The 23,557-nt window shown below is 43.5% G+C and overlaps 1 protein-coding gene across 5 annotated transcripts in view; it reads right to left on the bottom strand.

Moving 5' to 3' along the window:
- Positions 1 to 21,096, bottom strand: part of LOC128341719 (protein bicaudal D homolog 2-like) — a 314,941-nt gene extending 293,845 nt beyond the window's left edge. For 4 of the 5 annotated variants that reach the window (XM_053288165.1, XM_053288162.1, XM_053288164.1 and 1 more), the window contains exon 1: positions 20,421 to 21,095. In XM_053288165.1, the coding sequence (XP_053144140.1) occupies positions 20,421 to 20,660 (240 nt within the window). In that variant the 5' untranslated portion in view covers positions 20,661 to 21,095. Of the gene's footprint in view, positions 1 to 20,420 lie in introns of all 5 variants that reach the window. The other variant, XM_053288159.1, reaches the window with a different exon arrangement.
- Positions 21,097 to 23,557: the final 2,461 nt, after the last annotated feature.

The following is a 23,557-nucleotide window of genomic DNA, read 5'->3' as shown; positions in this document are numbered from 1 at the left end:
TGGAATTAAGGTATAACAGAAGTCAGCGCAAGGATTCTCTCCCAGCTCAAGCACTTGCTAAGGCAGGCATCCCCAAACTGTGACCCTCCAAATGTTGCTGAGCTACAACTCCCAGCATCCCTAGACACAATTTTTTTGTGGCTGGGTATGCTGGGAGTTGTAGTTCAGCAACATCTGGAGGGCCGCAGTTTGGGGATGCCTGTGCTAAGGGCTCCTTGGTCTTTTATGGCACACTTCTGCTCTGATAAGTGAGAAACGGGGCTAGCAACCACTCCTTACCACAGGGGTTCTCAAATCTGGATCCCCAGATGTTGCTGGACTACAACTTCCACCATCTTTGGTCAAGGTGGAGGGGATGATGAGAAGTGTAGTCCAACAACATCTGGGGACCAAAATGTGAGAGAGCCTTAAAGCATCCCTCCATTTCTGACTTGTCAATTTGGATGACTTGACAATTCAGGCCAATGCAGACAAAAATGAGGCCAATGCAAACACAGAGAAGTCAGTCAAACAGCATTAAAACATTTTTTCCTACTCTATGCATGCGTTTTTTCTTTAATTTCTGTCTGTTCCCCATTCCACATATATCATGAAAACCAAGTATCCTATTGACTTCTTGACATGGATTTACAGTTCCTAATGGTTTTAATAACTGGACATTTGTAAGAAAAGCCAAAAATGAGGTAAAATATCTTGCCCTCATACTACCCCTCTCAAAAAAATAACTATTTCATATGTATCAAATCCAAAAAGCTACATAAAACTCTAATTTACAGTGCCATGAAAAGTAAAGTGGGGGAGGGTTTTTTTAAAACCCTCACCTACTGTACAAGCGCCTACGATTTTCATTGCCAGCCCCTCCTAACTATCTCTAAAAAGACAAAAGAAAATTCCGTCATAATTCACATCTGAAGATTGTTAGTTCACAATGCTAGGAACACTGCCAAACACACAACAAAAATGGTCACAAACAAATAAGCAGCCATTTCCCCAGTTGTAACGTTTCCAATAATTTATATAACCACATGCCCCAGTAATATCCAATAGATTTTAAAGCAACGTATTCAGCCAGTTGTGTGTCACAGGGACAGATGCTTCAAAATGATTACATTTAATGTTGGGTTCAAAGGGATTCCCTAATGCAGTTCACATTAAGGTCACATTAAATTAGCTAAGCCCAACCTCTCAGAGTTTAATTGCTTACACTATATCACAGATTGGGGGGGGGGGTATCCCCCACACCCTCACACACAGATCTATTAGATTTTGGTCTAGGGAACTAGGGGGTATTATTTATGCAATTCTTGATTCAAGTGCTGCTCTGAATGAAGGTTTTTACAACCACCATATGCCCTCCTCTGCTTGCGTATCCGGCGGCCTAAATATCATAATCTCTCAGCAAATGAATAAATGGAAAGCTAGAATTATACTCTAGAGCTGAGCCATGCATAGCTAAAACAGTTTTCTTCAATTTGCACTCTTGCAAATTTAATAAAGGGAGAAACACTCTTGTATAGTCAAGTCAATAGTAACGGTATGTTACAAAGAGAGAGAAAACAGCATTCAGATCCGCAACCTCTGTGCAGCAGGTAAACGGCCTAGTTTAAATGAAGTGCTTGAAGCTCAACTCCTGAGAGTGAGAGCTCAGAGGAGGCTAGTTTGTTGCTTTTGCTTGGCTGGCCCAGGGTGTTGCCCAATTACACACTCTAGCACATAATAAACCCTGATGGGAGACAACAGAAAGTTGTCAGGAAAGAACTGTTGTGTGTCTCAGGTCCTTGTCAGATCACAGCACACTGAATGACAAGCTGCATTGCTTGAATAAGACACTCAGACAACCTCAGCAGCACAGTTAGGATGCTTTTCAGGATGTTGTTCATGTGCTGATCCATGTGAGGTCCATGGATCCAAGAGTCAGAGTAGAAGCCAAGAGTGTGAACTGTGAACCAGGCAGGCCACAGTTTTGAATCCCTGGCTCAATTCTGATATTGTGTAATGGCTCAAACCTTAAAAAGGACCAAGACACAGTTAAAGCTTTTCCTAAACTTGCTTTTTGAGGTTAGCATCCTCTTATGGCCCTTGCCAGCCAATCCACTACAAAGACAGCTCTTCGATGCTTTTAAATATGCAGCCCTCCGAGTTTGGTTGTTCTCTTTTGGATACAGAATCTGGGCGGCGGGGGCAGGGGGAGTTTGGCGGGTACCTTTCAGTTTGAGATTTATTTAAACCAGCTGTGTGTATGAACCAGAAGTTCCTATTTCCTGTCCATGAAATGTTGCTAAATGATTTGAAATGCAGAAGGGAAAATGGAGAGAGCCAAAACAACAACGCAACTTCTGCTGTAACAACAGACTAAAACCAACCCAGAGGAACAACATTTTGCAAACAACAGCAAAGGCACAGACACTTCTTCATTTTCCCCAATGAATGCAGAGTTTTTGTTCCAGCAGCACACTGCCAGGGCGGAATCCTAGATTTGCCAACATCTAAGATAAATTGACCCTGCCACCCAAGTCATTAGATTTAAGAGTCCATGTTCCCATTAAGTCTCTAATTTTGTGAGTAATTGGAGCACAACGCCTTTTTTGCAGTCTTTAGACAAGCGTTAAACAAAGATGGTTTGAATTCTGTGGGAGGTGAAAGCCACACTGGCTGCACTGAGAGGCCCCCATCTATACCAAAGGTTTAGCCAGAGTTCAAATTCAGCTTTGCACCATTAGTCCCATTTCAATTCCTCCAACATATAAATTGCAGTATTGCTAACTGATCCCTCCTGCTGTTGTGAACTTGTGTTTATATATATATATATATATATATATATATATATATATATATATATATACACACACACACACACACACACACACACACACACACACACGTATTTTGCACCAGCTTTATAGTCTCCAATGTGCTCACACACTCTGTGTGCCAACAAGTGTCACAACATACCAAGAAATATTCCTCCACAGCTCATCAACATGATTCCAAGGGTCAAAATATCCATGTTACTCATGCAATTGAGCTTTGTGTGCTTGTTTTGTTCTGTTTCCCCATTAATTAGAACCATCACCACTTGCAGTGGTGGGAGGGGCTTTAACCTTTTGCACATTGCCAGTCTGAACCAGCCCCTCCGTGGCTATTTGCCAATGGGAGATTCTTGTCCATAGCAGTTGCAGGGGTCCCAATCCAGATAGGGACTCTGGCAAGGGCGAGGGTTAAAATATCCTGCCTGTGCCACAACTCAATTGGTTCCACCCTCTTTAGCAAAAGAAAGAAAGATAGAAAAGTGCCTCAATTAATCAGTGCATGACTTTTAAACGACTACACCATCTCATTTGATAACCAAATTGCATAACAGCAACTTTCTACCTTCTAGGCCACAGGACATTTTAAAGAATTTAGTCACTTTTTCCTGGAACATATGCTAATGATTTAGACCATATATTTATTCTAGACCATAAACTGTGATTATTTAGTCTATGCTATCAGCTCAAGGAAAGCTCAACAAGTAATCTACAATGTCATTTGTCTTACCATGATATAAATGCTGCCAATTCTTCATAGATATAAATGATTTATAGATATAAATTTATAGATATAAATGCTGCCAACTCTTATTTTTGTTTTTGACATACAATGATTTGTATGCCTGAACATCTATGAATGGAGCTAATTGAACACCAACCACTGGGTTGCATCCCAAGATTAATTAGGAGAAATCTATGTGGTTCCCCTGTCACTGATCAACCATGGACTCACTGTTAACATCCGAATGGTCCTATTCAGTCTGTCCTTGATGGACTGAAGTTATATGGGGATTCAAAAATCAAAGCCTTCTAATGGGAACCCTTGGGACACAAGGGTTGTCCCAAGGGTGGGAGCAATACCCCACTTAGGTGATCAGAGCTTAGAAAATGATGTAAGTTTCATTTACTAATAATAATAGCACTGATATATAGCACTAAAAACACAACACCCTGTACTAACAGTTGATCTCTGCAGTGTTTTATCTTTAGGCTTCGGATACTTAGGACATAAACAAAAGCACCAAAAAGAGATCTTAGCACAGTTTAGAGCATTTAACTGAAGATACATTAAGTAGTGTTTATTAATATATCTTTTAAAAAACCAACCCTGCAAAATCATACTAATAAATAAATGTAGCTAGAATTAAAAGCAATTATGATAAACCAAACAAATACATAAGAAGTAAAATAAATTGTAACCAAATAAATAAGTAGCTAAATCCAGCTTCTGTTGAGAAAAAACAACATGAATTTGGCATTAAAATAACTTTTAAAATTCTGCTAAGGTTCATAGATTTTGATGTTATTTAGTGTTACACGTTCATTGGATACATACATAACAGAAGCCTTTAAATGGCAGGATCTCATTCATTTTGAAAATCCACAATCCATTCAAATTAAGGACTGCTATTGTTACCAGAGACTGAATGGTGGCTAACAAAAGCAATGTGGTTACTGTATATGTGGTTAAGATTACAAAGCTTATCATGCCGTTATAACAGGAAAATCAGCAGTTGTTATCTAAGAAAACAGAACACTACAATGGTTTCCCAAGGGTATAGACTTGTCAAAAGCAAGACAACGGCTCTGCATTTTCTTATGCATTTTGTCACACTAAATGCATTTCAGAAGCCTGTTCAATCCTAGTGTCTGCACTTTATACCTGTTGAACGTACTTAAGTGTTTCACGCTGTCAGCTTCCATTGCCCAGGGCACTCACATCTCAGTGGATAACTGATGGTTCCAAATTCCGATTCAAGGGAGGAGGGGAACATACTTGCCATCTCACAACCCTGAACAACTCTACTGGGTGTGAGCTTGCAGAAGCAATACAGGCAGAAAAGAATAGCTTCTTTGTCACGTGTATCGCCTGAGCATAGATCTTCAAATGCTTTTATGTTGTAATCTGTTGGATTTGAGTTGGGTCTTTCTCCACATGCACTCCAGTCATCTTATCTTGCCACTTCAGCCCCTGCAGTTCTTCCGTATACCTAGGGACTAGTTTTGAAGTGGGTCAGAAAGGACTCATAGGAGTAATCATGTCTACTGCCCTGGTATGTTAGCTGTTCCAGTTCTCCACCAGGGCATCAAAAGGGTCACTGGCAGAGCCAAAATCAAATTCTTCCAAGGCTTCTTGGAATCCTATTGGATCCAATAACCTTCTCAGGTGGACCATCCTAATAGGCCCCTCAACCCTGCAGAGCTGGGGCATGACTGTGAGTCCAACCGTAACCAGATGGTGGTAGATCCATGACAATGGGGAAACCATAGGAGTCCCCACCAACAGAACACCACCCTGAACAAAGTAAAAGACCAGATCAAGTGTGTGACCAGCAATGTCTGTTGGTCCCAAGTCTGCTTGAGATAGGTCCATAATCATCATGGCAGCGATGGACGACTGAACTGCCAAATTGGTCCTGAAGTGAACACTGAGGTCCCCCAACACCAAGCCTCTGATGCTAAGCCTGAGACAAAGTCCGTCAGCTCAATTATGAACTCTGTTGGGAAGAGAGGTGATCAGTGCACCAACACAAGTCCCAGTCTATCCCTGGTCCTGGGGCAAACCTAAGTACACACATCCGAGATGGTCAGGCACTTCAACAGGGATCCTGGCAAGGGAGATGTTGTTTTTATAGACCACAGCCATTCCACCTCCTTGCCCACATCCCCTCACTTGCTCCTCACCCTGGAGTGAGAAGCTGGGACCAGACCTGGCCACCAGCATCCCATAACCAAATCTTTGCGATACATACCAGGTCGGCCCTCTGTCCATAATCAGATCATGGATGATTTCTGATTTATTCTGGGATGACCTGGCATTACAAAGGAGCAAGATGAGGCTCTGTGGGTGGTTGGCACTGCTCCCCAAGGTCAAAGAGCTGACGGGACAGCCGGAAGGGGAAACAGCTAGGAGACTTCTGATTTCCCTTCCCCTATAATGGCCTGCTGACTTGCCAACATTACTTCTTCTATTCCCCACCACCACCAGAATAATTAGTGGATAATTAGCACTATAATTAGCGGAAATGCCCCCTCTCTTTTCATTTCCAGACTACCAGACATATTACAAACTAATTGCAACCAAGACTTTAAAAAAGAAGCTAAAATAAAAAATACCCACCCACCACTACCACACACACATAGATTCCGGGGCCAGGAAGCCTGGCCCCTGCCATCCCCCGAAGTGGCTCCCCCAAAGGGATAATCCTCTTTGGTGTCACCCCTTCGGTGACAAGGGCATTCTGTGGTAGTAAGTCAGTAGTGATGAAGCCTCTGACAGTGATTCCCTGAGCTACTAAACGTCATAGATGAGCAGGGGCTTCTTAGTGAAGAAGAATGCCTCGGAAATCTCCTTTTTTTAACTTGGTAGAATGGAAAAGGAAAGCAGTCCCAATGTCAATTCAGTAGATTTCCTTCATGGCACTTTTTTGCACCATGGCAAAGAGTTGCAGTTTTGCTCTACATTATCACTGCAGATTCCACAGATGTGAAGTATCTGTCAAGCAAGACTTAAATCACTGATGCCTGAATTGGGCAGTGGCCACTTTATACTGCTGCTCCTAAAGGTTTGCAACAGTTTGGGGTTTAACTAAGTTTTGCTCGTTAACCTACGATACAGCTAAATTCTGTTTAGCCATACTTCGACCAGGTTAACTGCATGTGCTCACCCTTGCCTCCCCTTCTCTCCACTCTTTCAGACTCCATCCATCCTTTATCTCCAATACAAATTCAAAGTTTCAGCTCCCTGGGACAAGAACATGACTTTTATTTATGTTACCTGTTATCTTGGCACTATAATTATTAGTTGCGTTAATGAAGTTTATTTGTTTAGCCATGGGCCATCCAAATTACAGGAAGAACTAAAGCATGCACACTAAAACAGAACTGATTAAAAAAGTAAAATCCACTTGGATACACTTGGAAAACATTTCCTCAGGACTGCATGAATATGTTCTGTTCACTTTTGGTTTCACTTTCTATTCCCCACCCCTCCCCATTCCGTGTATTTATATCCAGACTCCTCCTCATTGCTCAAATCTACTCCATCCCCTCAAATCCCCTATTCATTCATTGACCTTCTTTGTCTTTGAACTGGAACGGGGGAGGGCTTGACTGTGTGTGTGAGCAACATGTACACCACCTACAGAATAGGACTGATCAGGTATGTTATTTCTCATCTCCCTATACTGCTGTTAACATGTTCATAGAATATAATTATGATCAATATTCATGATATCTTTGACTAGATTCTTCATGGGGGGAATCAATAAAAAATCTGAATTAAAAATGTGATTTTTAATATATATTTTAAAATATCGATTTTTATCAACCCAGTTTATCAGCATTTCAAAACCACCAGAGTATATATAGTAACAGCATGGGTAACATTTGCCAACAGTCTTTTCAATTTCTGCTGGACTAACCAGTATCCATACTCACTCAAAATGAGATAAAGTTAACTCAGCTTCTTCACTGATGAAGCACTCACTGTCACACAAATAGTAAATTGTGTGCTTACAACCATGAAAAACAAAGAATATATAATATTTGTTAAAAGTGTACAGCTCAGCTATGGCAAACATTGTTTTAAATAATCTTCAAAGTTTAGTGGGGGGAAATAAAACACTCTTTATACCAATGCATAAAGAATCAAGACAAGAAAATCCTAAAATGAATTTAATATGGCATACACATGCTTACATGGAAACATTTCCCTAGGACTTTTGCCTAGACATTATCTAATAAGGACTAATTATACAGAGAAATATTCTCATGCAGTCATCTATCACATGATTTGTGTGGGCATATCACACATATCCTAAGGCATTCTAGAAATGCCTCCCACCACCCTAAATAACTAACTAGCCTCTGGAAAATGTCATCTGCCAAAAAACCAAAACCAAAAAAACCCCATACCCAACAGGAAGAGCATCCTAGGGAGATGCTCCCTTCCCTAAAGAGACGCTTTTCCTCTCTTCCCACAATCAAACCCCCGTTTCTAAGACAAAATCATCAGTTTTTTACTGCTACGGATCTTGACAGAAACTGCAATGCAAGTGTAACACAGCATTATGGGAGGTGGTAGGAAATGAGCCAGCCAATTCAAAAAATATTTTGACTATTACTATATTTGAAAATTTCTCTCTTCCTCCCTCCCCCCCCCCCCGACGAAGCTATGAGAATTACTTAGATGCCAGTGTTTATTTCTGTCCAGTCTCTGTTAAGGTTTTCACAGATCATATTCCAAATCCATGCTATATTCTTCTGTTGCTCGGTTACCAACTCTGAACAAATACGTCCCTACAATCTGCCAGAAGTGGAGAGAGAAAGAAAGTGCAGAGGAATGCCTGGAGAATGAATCACCCCCTGGAAGCAGCCTTGTGGCCCTGCAGTGTAACCGATTAGTCATAACCTCACATATAGTACAGTAAAATGGAAAAGGAAATGGTGGAGCTATTCCGCTTAGGCACACTGAGCAGCCCCCTGCCCTCTCTGTTAATGACAAGACATTTTCCAATTGCACATAAAAATGTGAGTTTAAAAATGAGATTTAAGGCACATCATTCTTTTAAAAAACATTTCTAACACGTTTTCAACAACAAAAATCATAAGAGCTGTTTTTATAGCAAAAGGAATGAGAAAATGGTTCCCTATCCCCACAGGGGCTCATGATCTAAAATGAAACACAAGGAAGACCCCAGCAACAGCCACTGAAGAGATGCTTCACTAGGTTGAACAAGGATAGTTGCTATTCCCCTGCTAAACAGGAATATAGGAACCTGCCTTAGTCAGACCACTGGTCCATCTTGCTCAGTACTGTCTACACAGACAGGCAGAAGCTTTTTTGAAGTTGCTGGCGTGTCTCTCTCATCCCTATCTTGGAGATGCCAGGGAGGGAACCTGGAACCTTCTGCACACAAGCATGCAGGTGTTCTTCGCCAAAGCAGCCCCATCCCCTAAGGGGAATATCTTCCAGTGCTCACAGATGTAGTCTCCCATTCAAATTCAAACCATGGTGGGCCCTGCTTAGCAAAGGAGACAATTAATGCTGGTACCACAAGAAGCCACCTAATAGCGCAGTGCAGAAATGACTGGATTAGCAAATCCATGGCTGCCGGTTCGGATCCCCACTGGTATGTTTCCCAGACTATGGGAAACACCTGTATTGGGCACCAGCAATATAGGAAGATGCTGAAAAGCATCAACTCACACTGCGCAGGAGATGGCAATGGTAAACCCCTCCTCTATTCTAAAGATAACCACAGGGCTCTGTGGTCACCAGGAGTTGACATCAACCTGATGGCACACTTTACTTACCACAAGACCAGCTCTCCTCCCCAACTAAATATGAAAGCACTACTTTAAAAAGTGACTTTTTGTCCAGTTAGAAGGGGTAAATTCAGGCACTGGGTAATATCCATGGAAGTAAAGAAGATACAAACAAAGATTATTCTGAGCACATACTCAGGAAACCTGTAACAAATTACTTCAGGAAGCAGATTCCAGAGAGGAAACTCTTTTTTCTGAAAACAGAAATATCTGGCCCAAGAGGCCCAACCAACTCTGAAATTCACAATTCAGCATGCAAAGCTCACTAAAGTAAATGAGCCGGGTCTCACGATCAGTGAGACCCAGTTTAGAAGGGAAAGCAGGGAGAGTGGGCTAAGCACAGGAGCAGGGAGAGAGCCCTGGTTGCCCGGATTGGCCACCCACACAATTGCTGGCTCCTGACGGAGCCAGCGGGGGCTGAGGAGCTCAGGGGCCGCGCGGCCCCCAGAAGCTCTAGTATGCCCTGCGCGATTGAGCAGGGCATACTGAGGAGATCCTTAGAGCTGGGAGGCAGCTTTTCACTTCCCCTCCAGGGGTCTACTCATGAATAACTGCAGTGCGCAGCCATGCCGCAGCTACTCACGATCTTTAAAACCAGGTTTGCGGAGTGCTCGCTCCACAAACCTGGTTTTAGGGCAGGGGTAGTTAGGCAGGCTACCCGCCTAGGAACCACCAGGCTCGCAACCGAGCCCGGTGGTTCACACAATGGGGCAAAATCAGGCTAGCCTCCACTAGCCCGATTTTGCCCCATTGTATGAATAGCCTCAATAGTAGCTTCAATGGAATTTGCAAAGGATAATTCCTTGGAAGCCTATGCCACCTGTAAATTAGCTCAAAGGGAGCTTTCCTTCCTTGGGCATCAAAATATTTTGGGCACTCTACCTGTTTTTAAGCTTAGCCTTTGCCAGCCAGGTGACGAAACTTGGGTTTTCCTTAAGTAAAAACAGACCACAAGTTAGAAATGTTCTCTTTAATGTTTGGTTTTCTACAGGGAGAGGCTTTTCTAAAACACACACACACAAAATAAGGAAGATCTTCAAAAGGAAGAAGTGCAATATGGGAAGGTGTCTAACACAACGTAGTGGTTAGAGTGTTGGACTAGAACTCTGGCGACCCAGGTTCAAATCCCAGTTCAGCCACGCAACTCACTGAGTGACTCCGGGCCAGTCATCTCTTAGCCTAATCTACATCACAAGATTGTTGCAAGGATATACACAACAATGTACACCACTCAAGGTTCCTTGGAAGAAGAGTGAGATAAAAATGTAAATAAATAAATAATACCACATCATCTAGCTGGATGAAAAACTCAGCTCTTATATAATTGAAAAGACAATGGTGGTTTTGAAATCACACTGTTCAGAAATGGCTTAACTCTCCCCCACTGAAATGAGCTACTGGAATACTTAACTTTGGTGAGATCATCCTTGATAAAAGTCCACATTCCTATTTAATTTGATGTGGCTGACAGGGAAAGGAGAAGTTATAAACAAACACACACACACACACTTATTTCACATTGCTTAAAATATAGTAATAAATAATGCATAGTCTCATCAGGTCTGTGTGCACGAACTGATATAAACTTTGGAATCACACCTTCTGGCTTTGCCAGCCAATCAGAAAGCAGCTCTAGACAGCAGCCAGTTTCATTTTAAAAAAACCCTAACTAGCTATAAATCTAGCTGACAGAGATCAAAGCACCATGCAGAGCAGATAACCTCTTTTGAAGTCAAGATTGTAGGCCTCATTTTTTCTACAAATCACCACGACTGCCAGTGATTAGGCTCTGCTGCATGCATATATTCACCACTTTCAAACCAAAGCTGACTCCGCAAAACCTCAAACATCAGACTGATTTTTGTCAGTAGTGGGGTCTAAAATAGGACCACTTAGAGGGGAGTAAGCAAGGTTGTGTATATTCTGGCACAGCACTGATTTCCTGAAGATCTCGAGACTGTTGCATTCATATCAAAAAATTATACAATCCAGAAAATGTTAAGTACACTAAAATCTTATGTAAATCCATGGAGACTGTGTTCACATATAAGCTTATCAGAGCTTTTGATTTAATGGACTGCAATCCTCTGTTCAATTACCTGGGAGTAAAGCCAATGGAATGCTGGAGGACATACATCTGAGTAAACATGCATAGGATTGTGCTCACTGTTCCCTCTAAGGTGTGCGCACGTGCACACACTCACAAGTTTTTGGATGTCCACTCAGTTCATTTTAGATCCCGCTCAGGTTGAATCAGGAAGGCCCCATTCTGAATGCAGGTGCATACACATTGCCTTGATGCCGCCACCCTGAACAAAACTCATTCTGCACAGGGATAGAAAAAAATTAGAGGGACCACTGATTGTGCTATATGTCACATTTAAATTTCTCCAGATTGAACGCAATGTTTCTAGCCCTTACGGTTTTGGAGAAGAGTAAAGGCTCAAAAATGGAAAAAGATAAAGCAGAGTGACCCTCCACTGGGTCAGAAAGAAATGTATGTCTTGAACTCTTTCCCTCTTCAATAATCCAACTCCTCACTGACCTCACCCTAACCCCATCTCCCATTTCCTTTTTGCTCTCTGCTAACTTAGTCTTCACCAAAATGAGTTCTGTACACAATTTAAAAATACCCTCTGATTAGAAGAAAATTAATACAACAAACTATTTCACTATTTGCCTAAGTCATGGAACATGGTTTCTTTAGCACAGAATTTGGACCCTGTTCACTCTAAGATAAAACATCAGTATAACTCTACCAAGTCTATCATATTGTAAGATGCCCAGTTCTACATTTTCCCTTAGATCAAGACTCCAGAACCATTCATCACAGAAGGTTCATATGCCCTAAAACTGTGAAGCAGAACTCTGTCAAAAGAAGATGCTTCCTCTAAGGTAGCCAACAGCATTTCACACTTTATAGTTCATTCCTAGAAATCATGGCCTCTAATCTATAGATTCTCATACACTGGAGATGGCAGAAAACATGTTTCTACATGTGAAGGTATAGGTACGGTCAAACCAAACTGTGCCTATTTGGGATTTTCACATGGATCTGATCCAGGTCTGACCACATAAGTTTTCTTTCCCTGCACAAAGCTTCTCTTGTGGTGCATTTCCGCAGGTGGTCAGTGCACAGACATCTGCTTCGCTGCATGGGTCACATTTGCTAGATGATGATGGATGCCATTGATCCTGTTAGTCAGCTGTCATGGAAGCTTGAACTTCTACTCTTTCCACATTTACAAAGAATAGCTGGTGATTACTGTCACCTTTAGCCAAGAATGCTCGTAAGAAGCAAAAGTGGCAGAGAAGATGATACAATAAAACTGTACACATTCGAGTGACTATATATGTCCTATGATCCTCTCAGAAGATTAAATACACTTTTGACACAGCTGCCTGACAGTTGAGACACATTCCACTGTAGGTTGATTCCACCTCCACTAATCGCTGAATGAAGTCCTCAAACAATTCCAGAACTAAAGGAGGAAAAAGCCAGAGACTATACTGTAAACCAAGATGTTCACAATTTCAATGGTCAAATAATGTAGAAGCTACAGGAATTTGAACAGGGGTGTTTTCCCCCTCTTTTAAGTAGACGTATTGGGGAAAACAGCATGGAGGGCAGCATAGTTCCAGATTCACTCGGCTTCTGCCTTTGTCTCAACAGAAATGCTGAGAAGTAGGAACATGTAATGACTAGGTACATGCAGTTATTCAGTACAATTGCATACAGTACTGTCGGATGGCTGAACTGGCAACATGGCAGTACTAAACAACCAAGAACAGAGCTGAAACATGTTCTATCAATCTTGAACCAAATTTATTTAAAAGATGTCCAGCATGGAACCACCACTTTCAAAAAAAACCTCACTTCCAATTCACCTTCTTGATTAAACTCATTCTTGATTAATCTTTCACAGAGTGAAACAAATATAAGCCCATTTCAGAAAGATTCATCCTATTGGTCAAGAAACATGTCTTGGAATGGCAGCCTGCCAACTTCATCAGTGCTCTAGAACTCCACCAACCTCAAACCACAATTATTATGAATGCACCTAAATGCTAGGTGCTCTCCAAATATTAAACCCCACGCCTGAGGGAAGCAACTCGGTTATTTTTAAAGACATGACACATTTAGGGGAAAAGAAAGGAGAACCAATCTCCCACATGTTAATTTAGGACTGAGGCTTCTGGAAGACACTAACCACCTACAGCACTGAAGGATTCTCTGTGTGTGAGGGACCATAGGTCAGTGGTACATAGGAACATAGAAAGCTGCGAGTCAGACTATTGGTCCATCTAGCTCAGTATTGTCCTCACAGACAGGCAGCGGCTTCTCCAAGGCTGCAGGCAGGAATCTCTCTCAGCCCTATCTTGGAGAAGCCAAGGAGGGAACTTGAAACCTTCTGCTCTTCCCAGAGCAGCTCCATCCCCTGAGGGGACTATCTTACAGTGCTCAGACATCAAGTCTCCCATTCATATGCAACCAGGGCAGACCCTGCTTAGCTAAGGGGACAAGTCATGTTTGCTACCACAAGACCAGCTCTCATCTCCTAGGTAGAGAGCATCAGCTTTACATCTGGAAGGTCCTTGGTTCAATCCCTGGCATCTCCAGGTAGGGTTAGGAAAGACTCCTGCCTGAAACCTTGGGGAGCTGCTTCCAGTCAATTCTGAACTAAATGGACCAAGGGTCTGACACAGTATAAGGCAGCTTTCTGTATTCCTATTCCTAACTAATATCCGGGCCAGATCTTCAAAATGTCACCTTGTTGAAATAGATAGATAGATAGATAGATAGATAGATAGATAGATAGATAGATAGACAGACAGAAATGTGTATGTGTGTGTGTGTGTGTGTGTGTGTGTGTGTGTATATATATATATATATATATCTTTCTATCTATCTTTCTATCTATCTATCTATCTAAAATTTATTTTAAGTACTTTCTCAGCTACCAAACAAGCTACACAAACTTTCTGAAGAACACTTCACAGTGTCAAGCAAAGTTTCATGAGTTTGAGAAGAAACTACCTCTGTGTTCCAATCATTTCAAACTATAAGAGTTACTGAAAAGTGCAGTGCGGTCTCCCACAAACAGTTTGCTTGTCTCTACCAAAACTACTGATTTGCATCCAAAGTTGATATGTTGCAAACCCCATTTGTGTAGGAAGGCTCCTAACTGAGCAGGGGCTGGACTAGAAGAACTCAAAAGTCCCTTCCAACTCTAACATTCTATGAGGTCACTAGGGAGGGCGGGTGGACTGCGGGGAAGATTTTGACAAAGTTCCCCACCAAAGGCTCTTGAGTCAACTGAGCAGTCATGAGATAAGGGGACAGGTTCATGTGTGGATCAGTAACTGGTTGAAGGACAGGAAATAGAGAGCAGGAATAAATGGACAGTTTTCACAATGGAGGTAGGTAGGAAGTGGGGTCCCCCAGGGATCGGTACTGGGCCAGTGCTCTTTACCTTGTTCATAAATGATCTAGAAGTTGGGGTAAGCAGACAAGCAGCCAAATTTGCAGAGGACACTGAACTATTTAGGGTAATGAAATCCACAACAGATTGTGAGGAGCTGCCAAAAGATCTCTGCAAACTGGGAGAGTGGGCAACTAAATGGCAAATATGGTTCAATATAAGCAAGTGTAAAGTGATGCACATTAAGGCAAAATCCCCAACTTCACATATACGCTGATGGGATCTGAGCTGCCGGTGACTGACCAGGAGAAAGATCTTGGGGTTCTGGTGGACAGGTGACTAAAAGTGTCAACTCAGTGCACAGCAGCTGTGAAAAAGGCGAATACCATGCTAGGAGTCATTAGGAAGGGGACTGGAAATAAAAGTGCTAATATTATAATGCCCTTATACAAATCTATGGTGCGGCCATATCTGGAGTACCGTGTACAGCTTTGGTCACCGTATCTTAAGAAGGATACTACTGTGGAACTGGAAAAGGTGCAGAAGAGGGCAACCAAGATGATCAGGGGCCTAGAGCAGCTTCATGAATAGGCAAGTCTATAACACCTGGATCTCTTTAGTTTAGAAAAGAGGCAACTAAGGGGAGACGTGATCGAAGTGTATAAAATTATGCATGGAGTAGAGAGGGTGGACAGAGAGAAATTTTCCTCCCTCTCTCACAACACTAGGACCAGGGGCCACACCATGTAACTGAAGGTCGGGGCATTTAGGACCAACAAGAGGAAGTACTTTTTCCACACAGCACATAATTAATCTGCCATGGGATGTTGATGGCCACTAGCTTGGATGGCTTTAAAACAACAAATATTTATATACTGCTTTTCAACAAAAGTTTCCAAAGCAGTTTACATAGATAGATAGATAGATAGATAGATAGATAGATAGATAAAGATGGATCCCTGTCCCCGAAGGACTCACAATCTAAAAAGAAATATAAGGTAGACACCAGCTACAGTCACTGGAGATAATGTGCTAGGGCTGGATAGGGCCAGTTACTCTCCCCCTGCTAAATAAAGAGAATCATCATGTTCAACGTGCCTCTTTGCCCAGTTAGTAGGGGCTTAGACAAATTCATGGAGAACAGGCCTATCAATGGCTACTAGTGTGGTGGCTGTGGGCCACCTTCAGCCTCAGAGGCACGATGCCTCTCAAGACCAGTTGCAGGGGAACAACAGCAGGAGAGAGGGCATGCACATACCTCTTGCCTGTGGGCTCCCCAAAGGGACCTGGTGGGCCACTGTGTGAAACAGGATGCTGGACTAGATTGGCCTTGGGCCTGATCCAGCAGGGCTGTTCTTATGAAGACAGGAGCTCACCTGCCTTCCCCAACAGATGAGCAGCCGTCGTCCTCCCTTCTGCCTCGCCACACACCCTCACGAACAGCAGTGCAGCAGAGGGAGCTTCAGGGAGTGGGAGGACTTCCCCGCCCCCCCCCCCCGCATCCCAGGGCGCGAGTGCAGCTGACTCCCTTGGCTCAGCCGCTCCTCCCCCCCCCCCGGCTCACTGCCAGAAATGGTGGCAGGCAAGGGAAAAGCCGTTTAACCCTGAGGCAATCACCCAGATGATTGCCGGCTGAAGTTAAGCAAACCACAAGTTTGCTTAACCTCGGCTAAATGCCAGAGTAAGAACTCTGGCTTGGTGCACAGGCAGCACCTAGTCCGGGTTAGGCTGCACGTGTGAATACCTTGCATGTTTCTGCGATGATTATACCAGATTTGCTAGGTTTCTGACTCCACAGCTCCCATCACTGCTGTATAAAATGACCAAATCTTACTCCACATAGTGGTTTTGGCCTTGGAAACTAGAGCTGTAGGTCCTGGCCTGTACAAATACAATACAAGCTTCTGTTTGCTTAGGAGTCAGCTCTGTCTATCACACACTATCACTAAAGTAATGGACTGAAACTGAACTATTTCTTCCGCAAATGGAAGGTTCTTCTGTCAAGATGGGAGGAAATCTGTTGCCAACCCCCTCTCCTAGTCTCTACAGAACAGCATATGGCACAGGGGGCTGCAGCGAGGACTAGGGTTCAGAGAAAATCCCTTCTCTTGCCTGCATGGAAGGCCCTTCTGTTCACAGACGCATACTGGAGATCCAACCCACTGTAATCTATTTGCTACCACTACATGTAAAGGTAACATTCCTCTGTGGGGCTGGGAACGCAATACAGAGCTGTCTGGACTGGCTGGCTTACTGAGTAAGCACCAATAAGGAATTTACTTTTGAGTAAACATCTGTAGGCTGGAAGCAAAGCCTTCTAGCCGAGTATACCAAATACAAGTGTTTGTATATCTGCTACATAATCATTAGAGCCCTTTCAGAGACTGTTCCACATACATCTGCTAAAGATTTAGCCAGTCCTTAATGAAGTCCAGACTCCTCCATAACGTCATAAAGGCCTAAAAATCTATAATTTTCCCTAGCCCAGCCCATACTTAGCTAATTCTTGTATTTATTACAAACACCACCATCAAACATCTGCACCAACAAAAACTAGATGCCAGTGTGGTGTCGTGGTTAGAGTGCTGGACTAGGACCAGGGAGACCCGAGTTCAAATCCCCATTCAGCCATAAAACTAGCTGGGTGACTCTGGGCCAGTCACTTTTCTCTCAGCCTAACCTACTTCACAGGGTTGTTGTGAGGAGAAACTTAAGCATGTAGTACACCGCTCTGGGCTCCTTGGAGAAAGGGCAGGATATAAAATGTAAATAATAATAATAATAATAGATTGAGCAAATACATAGACATTTCCTCATTTTTTGCAACATATAATCAATTGTACCAGTCACGGGAAGAAACAAAGAGCTAGGAAATGAACATCAAAGTCCCATCCCCCAGCACCCTGGTTCACTTAATGGTACCCTCCTTCAGTTTCTTATTTAAGTAGTGTGGACAAAAATAAATTGCTATAAAACAGGTTTAATTGGTCGGCTATGTCAGCACAAGGATTTTCATTATTTCATCAACTTGGGGATGACTTTTGGTCTGTTAAGATGTTTAAAGTTAGATCTGCACAGTTGCACCTATTGCTAGCAAGGTATTGAGAATATGCTGTTCACTACCTCCTTTGACTGCTCCCTCTCTGTCCCACTCTACTCTATCAACCCCCAAACCATATCCAAGAGGTCGGCTATCCCTTCCTAAACTGCCATACAACACAACTGATTTGGCAATAAGTTTTATCAACTCAGATAGCCAGTTTTTATTTCTTTGATCAGGGCTGCTCAACTTCATCCCTCCAGCTGTTTTTTGACTACAGCATCCATCATCCCCAGCCACAGTGGCCAATAGGGTTGATGGGAGATGTAGTCCAACAGATGGCAGAAGGGACAAAGTTGTGCAGTCCTGTTTTTGGATATTATTTATTAAGTTATTTTAAAAATGTTATACCCCACTGTTCAAAAAATACAAGGGTATTCTACAGAAGTGAAAAATAATAATTCTCAAACAACAACAGCAGTTAAATCCTTGCCCTCCAGCCAGTGGTCCCTCTAATTTTTTTCATCTCTGTGTAGAATGAGTTTTGTTCTGGGCGGCAGTATCAAGGCAGTGTGTGCACACGTGTATTCAGAATGGGGCCTTCCTGATTCAACCGGAGCAGGATCTAAAATGAACTGAGCAGACATCCAAAGACTTGTGAGTGCGCATACATGCGCACGCCTTAAAGGGAACACTACCTCCAGCCAGCATCACAAAGCTTTCAACCAAGCTCTCCACCTTCCTACCCTCTTACTGAGCAAGCCCTTAAAAAGTGAAGGAACTTTGATTCTCTTTGTTTACCCTTGACCCACAGTGCCCCAATAGGATGGGAGGAAGAACTAGATGTATTTGCACAATACAATGTTGCAGCACAAATAGGAAGAAGACGGCGTACACTGATGCGCCAAAGTGTCTGTCCTAGAAAGGCAGGTACTGTAGGTTTGTAACATGTTATAAGGAAATGGCATCATATGGGCACTCGTCATTCTATTATGTCAGAGAGCATGCAGGAGCAGAGAGGACTGTGTGGGGAGGGAGACCTAAAGTCTCTGTTCCCTCTGCAAAGCCATGTTTATTTTTTAACGTTCGCATGCATAACATGGACCAGACCTGGGGGCAGAACCACTTTCTTAGGAGACAGCCCTGCACACAACTAATATTTCAAATTCTTAGGCACCAGTATTAAATTTGCAGGCAATCAAGACATTTGGCTTTAGTAGCCCTATGAACAGCTGACAGTAATTCACCTACAAATCATTTAACTTTATTCTCTCACTTTCTAGATGCAAAATATGAACTAGCACAGGGGCTTTCCCTAACGAACAATTAACTGTGATTTTCTGTTTTAAAACTCCGATTCATTCTTTACTTAAGCCAAACAATGTGGTTGATCTTGAAAATCCATGATCCCCAAACATTTGGATTCTACATCTGAAGCCAGAGCAGAATGCCAATTGGTCTGGAGAGAAATAAATTTTTTTCTCCTCAATAATTTCTATTCGATTTTTCCACTGGAAAAAAAATAATTTAATTTAAAAACATGTGCCTAATTTCAGGGTACTCGTCTGGCACATAATAAATTAAATAATTTATTGCAGAGGCCTGTGCTGGGTTCCTTTTTATTGAACAGCAAATCGGGATACCATTTCTTCACCAATCGGTATGAGACCTCTACAAGGGAAAGCGAGACAATGATAGTCTCTGATGGCCAGACTGTCATCCGAGCTCAAGAGTATCAATCTCCAAGTATCCCGTTTCCTGCATTATTTCTCACCGCAGTGCAAAAGGATACAGCAGATGTCACGGGAAGGACACGCTGTATTAGAGGACTAGAATTGCTGATTTGCCCCTTTAAGGGGCTACAAGGCATTACGCCAGCAAATGGGGAGGGCGCAGGATCCGGAGTTAGTCGTCTCTGTGACTCTAAACTGCACGGGGAGGGCGGCGATACTCCTCGTGTGAGCTGGACGGAGCCAAAAGATGATGCAGCCAGCAGCTGCCTTCCGGTGCGGGCTGCTTATAGGACGTCCCGATCCTAGGGTGGATTTGCCAGGCTGCGCAATCGTCAGGCAGCCCGCAAACACGGGCCAAGCAGAACAAGCATGCACTACAGCTAGCCTTTGTAACCGTATAAACACAGTTGTGAATTAACTCGCGTTTTATGTTTCATGGTGGAAAGGCGGAATACAAATGTATAGAATACATAACAATAACGAATAATAGTGGTGGGGTGGACGGAGAGTCCCCAAAGCAGGGGCATGTGTGTCCCCGTCACCACCAGTGGCCCACACCACGACGGCTATTGCAGACATTGGTATTAATGGCGTTTGAACATTGAGCGAGACGTGGGGAACGGTCTCCCCCCCCCCCCGTACCAAGGTCAAACAATCCGCAAAGCACAGTGAATCTCACTCGCGGAAGTCCCAACTGTGCTCCAACCACTAGCCCACGCTTCCTGCCTCCCATATTTATTCCTGCAAAAAGCCACTGGCATTCAAGAGAGCCCCTTCCGAAACCTCTAGCTATCTCACAGCTGCTGCCCACTCCGCCCCACAATGGGGAAGGCGGGGGCAGACGGAGAAGAAGCGCCTTCCTCACCTCCTTCAGCTGCTCCATCTCCGTGCGGATGGTCTCGTACTCCAGCTCCAACTCCTCATACTGCTGCTTGAGCTGCTGCTTCTCCTCCAGCACGGCCAGCCCGTACTCCGCAGCCTGGATCTTCTCCCGGGTGGTCTCGCCCAGCTCCTGGAAGAGCCGCTTGATCTCGGTGCGCAGCCACTCCGGCTCCGACTCCATCACCAGCTTGGTATATTCTTCCTCTTCCATGGCCAGAGACATCTTTGCGGGCAAGGCTGCCAGAGGGGGCTTTCCAGACGGGGCAAGAGGGAGGAAATGCGGCAGGGAGAGCGAGCAGAAGGAGGGGTCCCGTTGCAAAATCTCCCCCTGCAGCCTTCAAACCCACGCCAACCTTCGAGCTACCATGGTCCTCTCTCCTCCAGCGCAGCTTGCCCAGGCTGCCATTGAGCGGGGAGGTTTCTTGCGCCGCTGATCGCCCTGCCGAATGCGCCAGCGATCCAGCGGCTCCTCACACCATGATTCCTGCAAAACTAGCTGGGAATGTAGACCGCAGTGAAATCATTCAAAAGGAACGGCCAGCCAGTTACCCGGAGGTATTGTAGGGCTTGTAGTCCTGCCTCCCTTAGGGCCGAGCTAATCTCTAGCCTTGAAGACTACGAGTCCCACAATGCACGCCGAGGCGAGCACAGATGGAGACCGGCCCTGCCCTCTTTAAGGAATTCTCGGTGGAGGAAGAACCTGGCAGCAAGCAAGCCCTGTTGTTCTCCGCACAAGTGTGGCTGTGGGGAAGCGACTTCCATTTGAACACCGCCCTCTGCAGGCCGGTGCCCAGAACGCTCTGCATGTGGCTGCATTGTTTGGAAGGAAGACGTGCGATCTCGTTGTGCAGAAAAAATTTCTCTCCTTTTTTTTAGGCGTTTTGTTCATTGGTATTCTCTGTGACGCTAATGAATACTAAAATCGTACAGGCGCTCAGGTTCAAAGCATGCGTCTGCTTAACACTGCACGTAGGGGTTATTCTGTTGGCTACACAGAGAGTTTAACATAAAAAAGCCCCGTGTGACTTAACTTCTTTGTCACTTGTGTAGTCCAGCCTTTATCCAAGGAGCTCAGATCAGCATTGCAGACTCTCAAAGCTGCGCGTTGGAGGGAAGAACACCTCGTGCCCAAAGCAATCCACTGAGCTTGATAGCCCAACAGGGATTTAAATCGAGGTTTCCCGTGTGGAAGCAAGCCCCTTCCTAGCACAAGCTATTCATAGCCTGCAGGGGTGCCATTTAGGGAGTTGAGGACTCCACCCTGACACAGTGACCCTGCACTGCATTCCACATGTGATTATTTCTCACACATTTAGATTTCTAATTATTATATAAGGCTTTTTTTTTAAGTAATCAACAAATCCACCCTTCCCCTACTGAAATCTGAGTGATAACTCTGGTGGCATAAGAACAAGTCAATTAAATTTACTTTAAAGTAAACATACTATATTTCAGTGGTAAGTTCCTGAATAAATATGTGGAAATTTTTGTTTTAAAGAAATCAGTGAAATATACATAGCCAATTGGAAAAGTGAACAAATACCTTAAAATTTTATCTGTGGCAAGTAGGTACAGAAAAATTGCAGATAAAAGAGAGAGCTAAGCATTTTAGCATGTTATTGTTAGTTATATCTGCGTATATCTGAAGGAACTTCTTGTTACTTCACTAGCTAATGACAGTGGATACACAATTCATCGTCTGTGGGTTTCCCTAATTTCCACCAGGCTTCACCCATATTACAGAAGCAAATGCAGCTCACAACTTTCCTTCTCATCAGAAGTAATAAGAATTGGGAGTGAATTGGGACTGAAGATAAGTGCCAACCAAATAAAAACAATTATCCACTCTGAATACACCTGAGTGTTAGATCACTCGGCATTTGCCCTGCCTACTGCCAGGAGGCCTTTATAAAACACTTTAATCTTCCACTTTTCAATCATTTTGATCTACCTTGGCACATAGAAAACATCGCCTTTTAATAAAGGGGCGGATCCACACAAGTTTAGCCTTGGAATTAAGTTTGTCGGCTGGCTGTGTTGAAGTTTTTATGCCAACTCAGTACTTCACATGGTGCATTTGGTGAAGCTGGATTTACCATGTGAACAAAAATGCAGCCAACACCCTCATTACCTTCATTGTTATAAAACTTGCCTGAAACCAAAATATAAAAGTTTGATGCAAACCATTCTGATGTACTTAACCTTTTCTCTTTCAGAACACTTCAAAGTGTTTATTAAAGTAAACTGGATGATTGTACTTGGCCCAAATCTGAAAATGCTCACATGCCCTGAAACGCCTTAGCATGTATATATACCATATAGATTCAGTAATTTCTCCATCTTTGTGTCAGTTCCACGTGCCTTGAATGTAGTTACATGCTTTGTGAGCCTGAGACTAATATCCTTTCAAAATGCCTCATTGATTTGGAGCATGTGATGTTGCAGCCTTATTGAGTAGCTGTGGACCCAATCAATGGCTGGAGAGGAGACTATTTGGAGCCTAACACACATTACTCTGAGCTCTCCATATATAAACAGTTGACACCAAAACAGACTTCAACAATCACATGTCTTATTGTGACACTGCTGGCAGAATGTGCTCTCCTCCAGCCCACCACCACTTCTTGTCCATGCCCATCAGTGCCACAAGGGGTAGGAGCATGCTGGGGTAAGGAGGTTCCTTACCCCTTACACAGGAGTAAGGAGGCTGCCACCGCCACAGTTACATGTGCAGCCACCAGGGCAGGGAGCACACTGCCACTGTGTAAGGAGGGGCTGCCCATGAGAACATGGGCCAGCTATGCACTCCCTACACCACTAACTAGAAGGCAGGAGTTTAGTGAAAGGAATTGTATGGATCCGTAAGACTCTGCAGAACAACAGAAGGGCTGTTTTTAGGAGTGAATGTTTTGACCCGACCCCTCCCACCAGCCCCTGAGTCCATCTGAAGCTGTTTCTGCCTCACAGAACGTTAACTATAACATCCGCTTCTGGAGTCAGAAGCGATTCCCATGTGCATGCTATATCCCGATTTTATTGCACCTTTGTGTAGATTTCAGACTCAGTTGTGTTCTGGAGTCAATCTTGGTTTAAAAGTGAGGATTAATAAATAAAAGGGAC

Source organism: Hemicordylus capensis, chromosome 2, assembly GCF_027244095.1.
Source record: "Hemicordylus capensis ecotype Gifberg chromosome 2, rHemCap1.1.pri, whole genome shotgun sequence".
Classification (NCBI taxonomy): Eukaryota; Metazoa; Chordata; class Lepidosauria; order Squamata; family Cordylidae; genus Hemicordylus; species Hemicordylus capensis.
The sequence above is the reverse complement of the archived record's forward strand: the minus strand, read 5'-3'. Positions and strand labels throughout refer to the sequence as shown.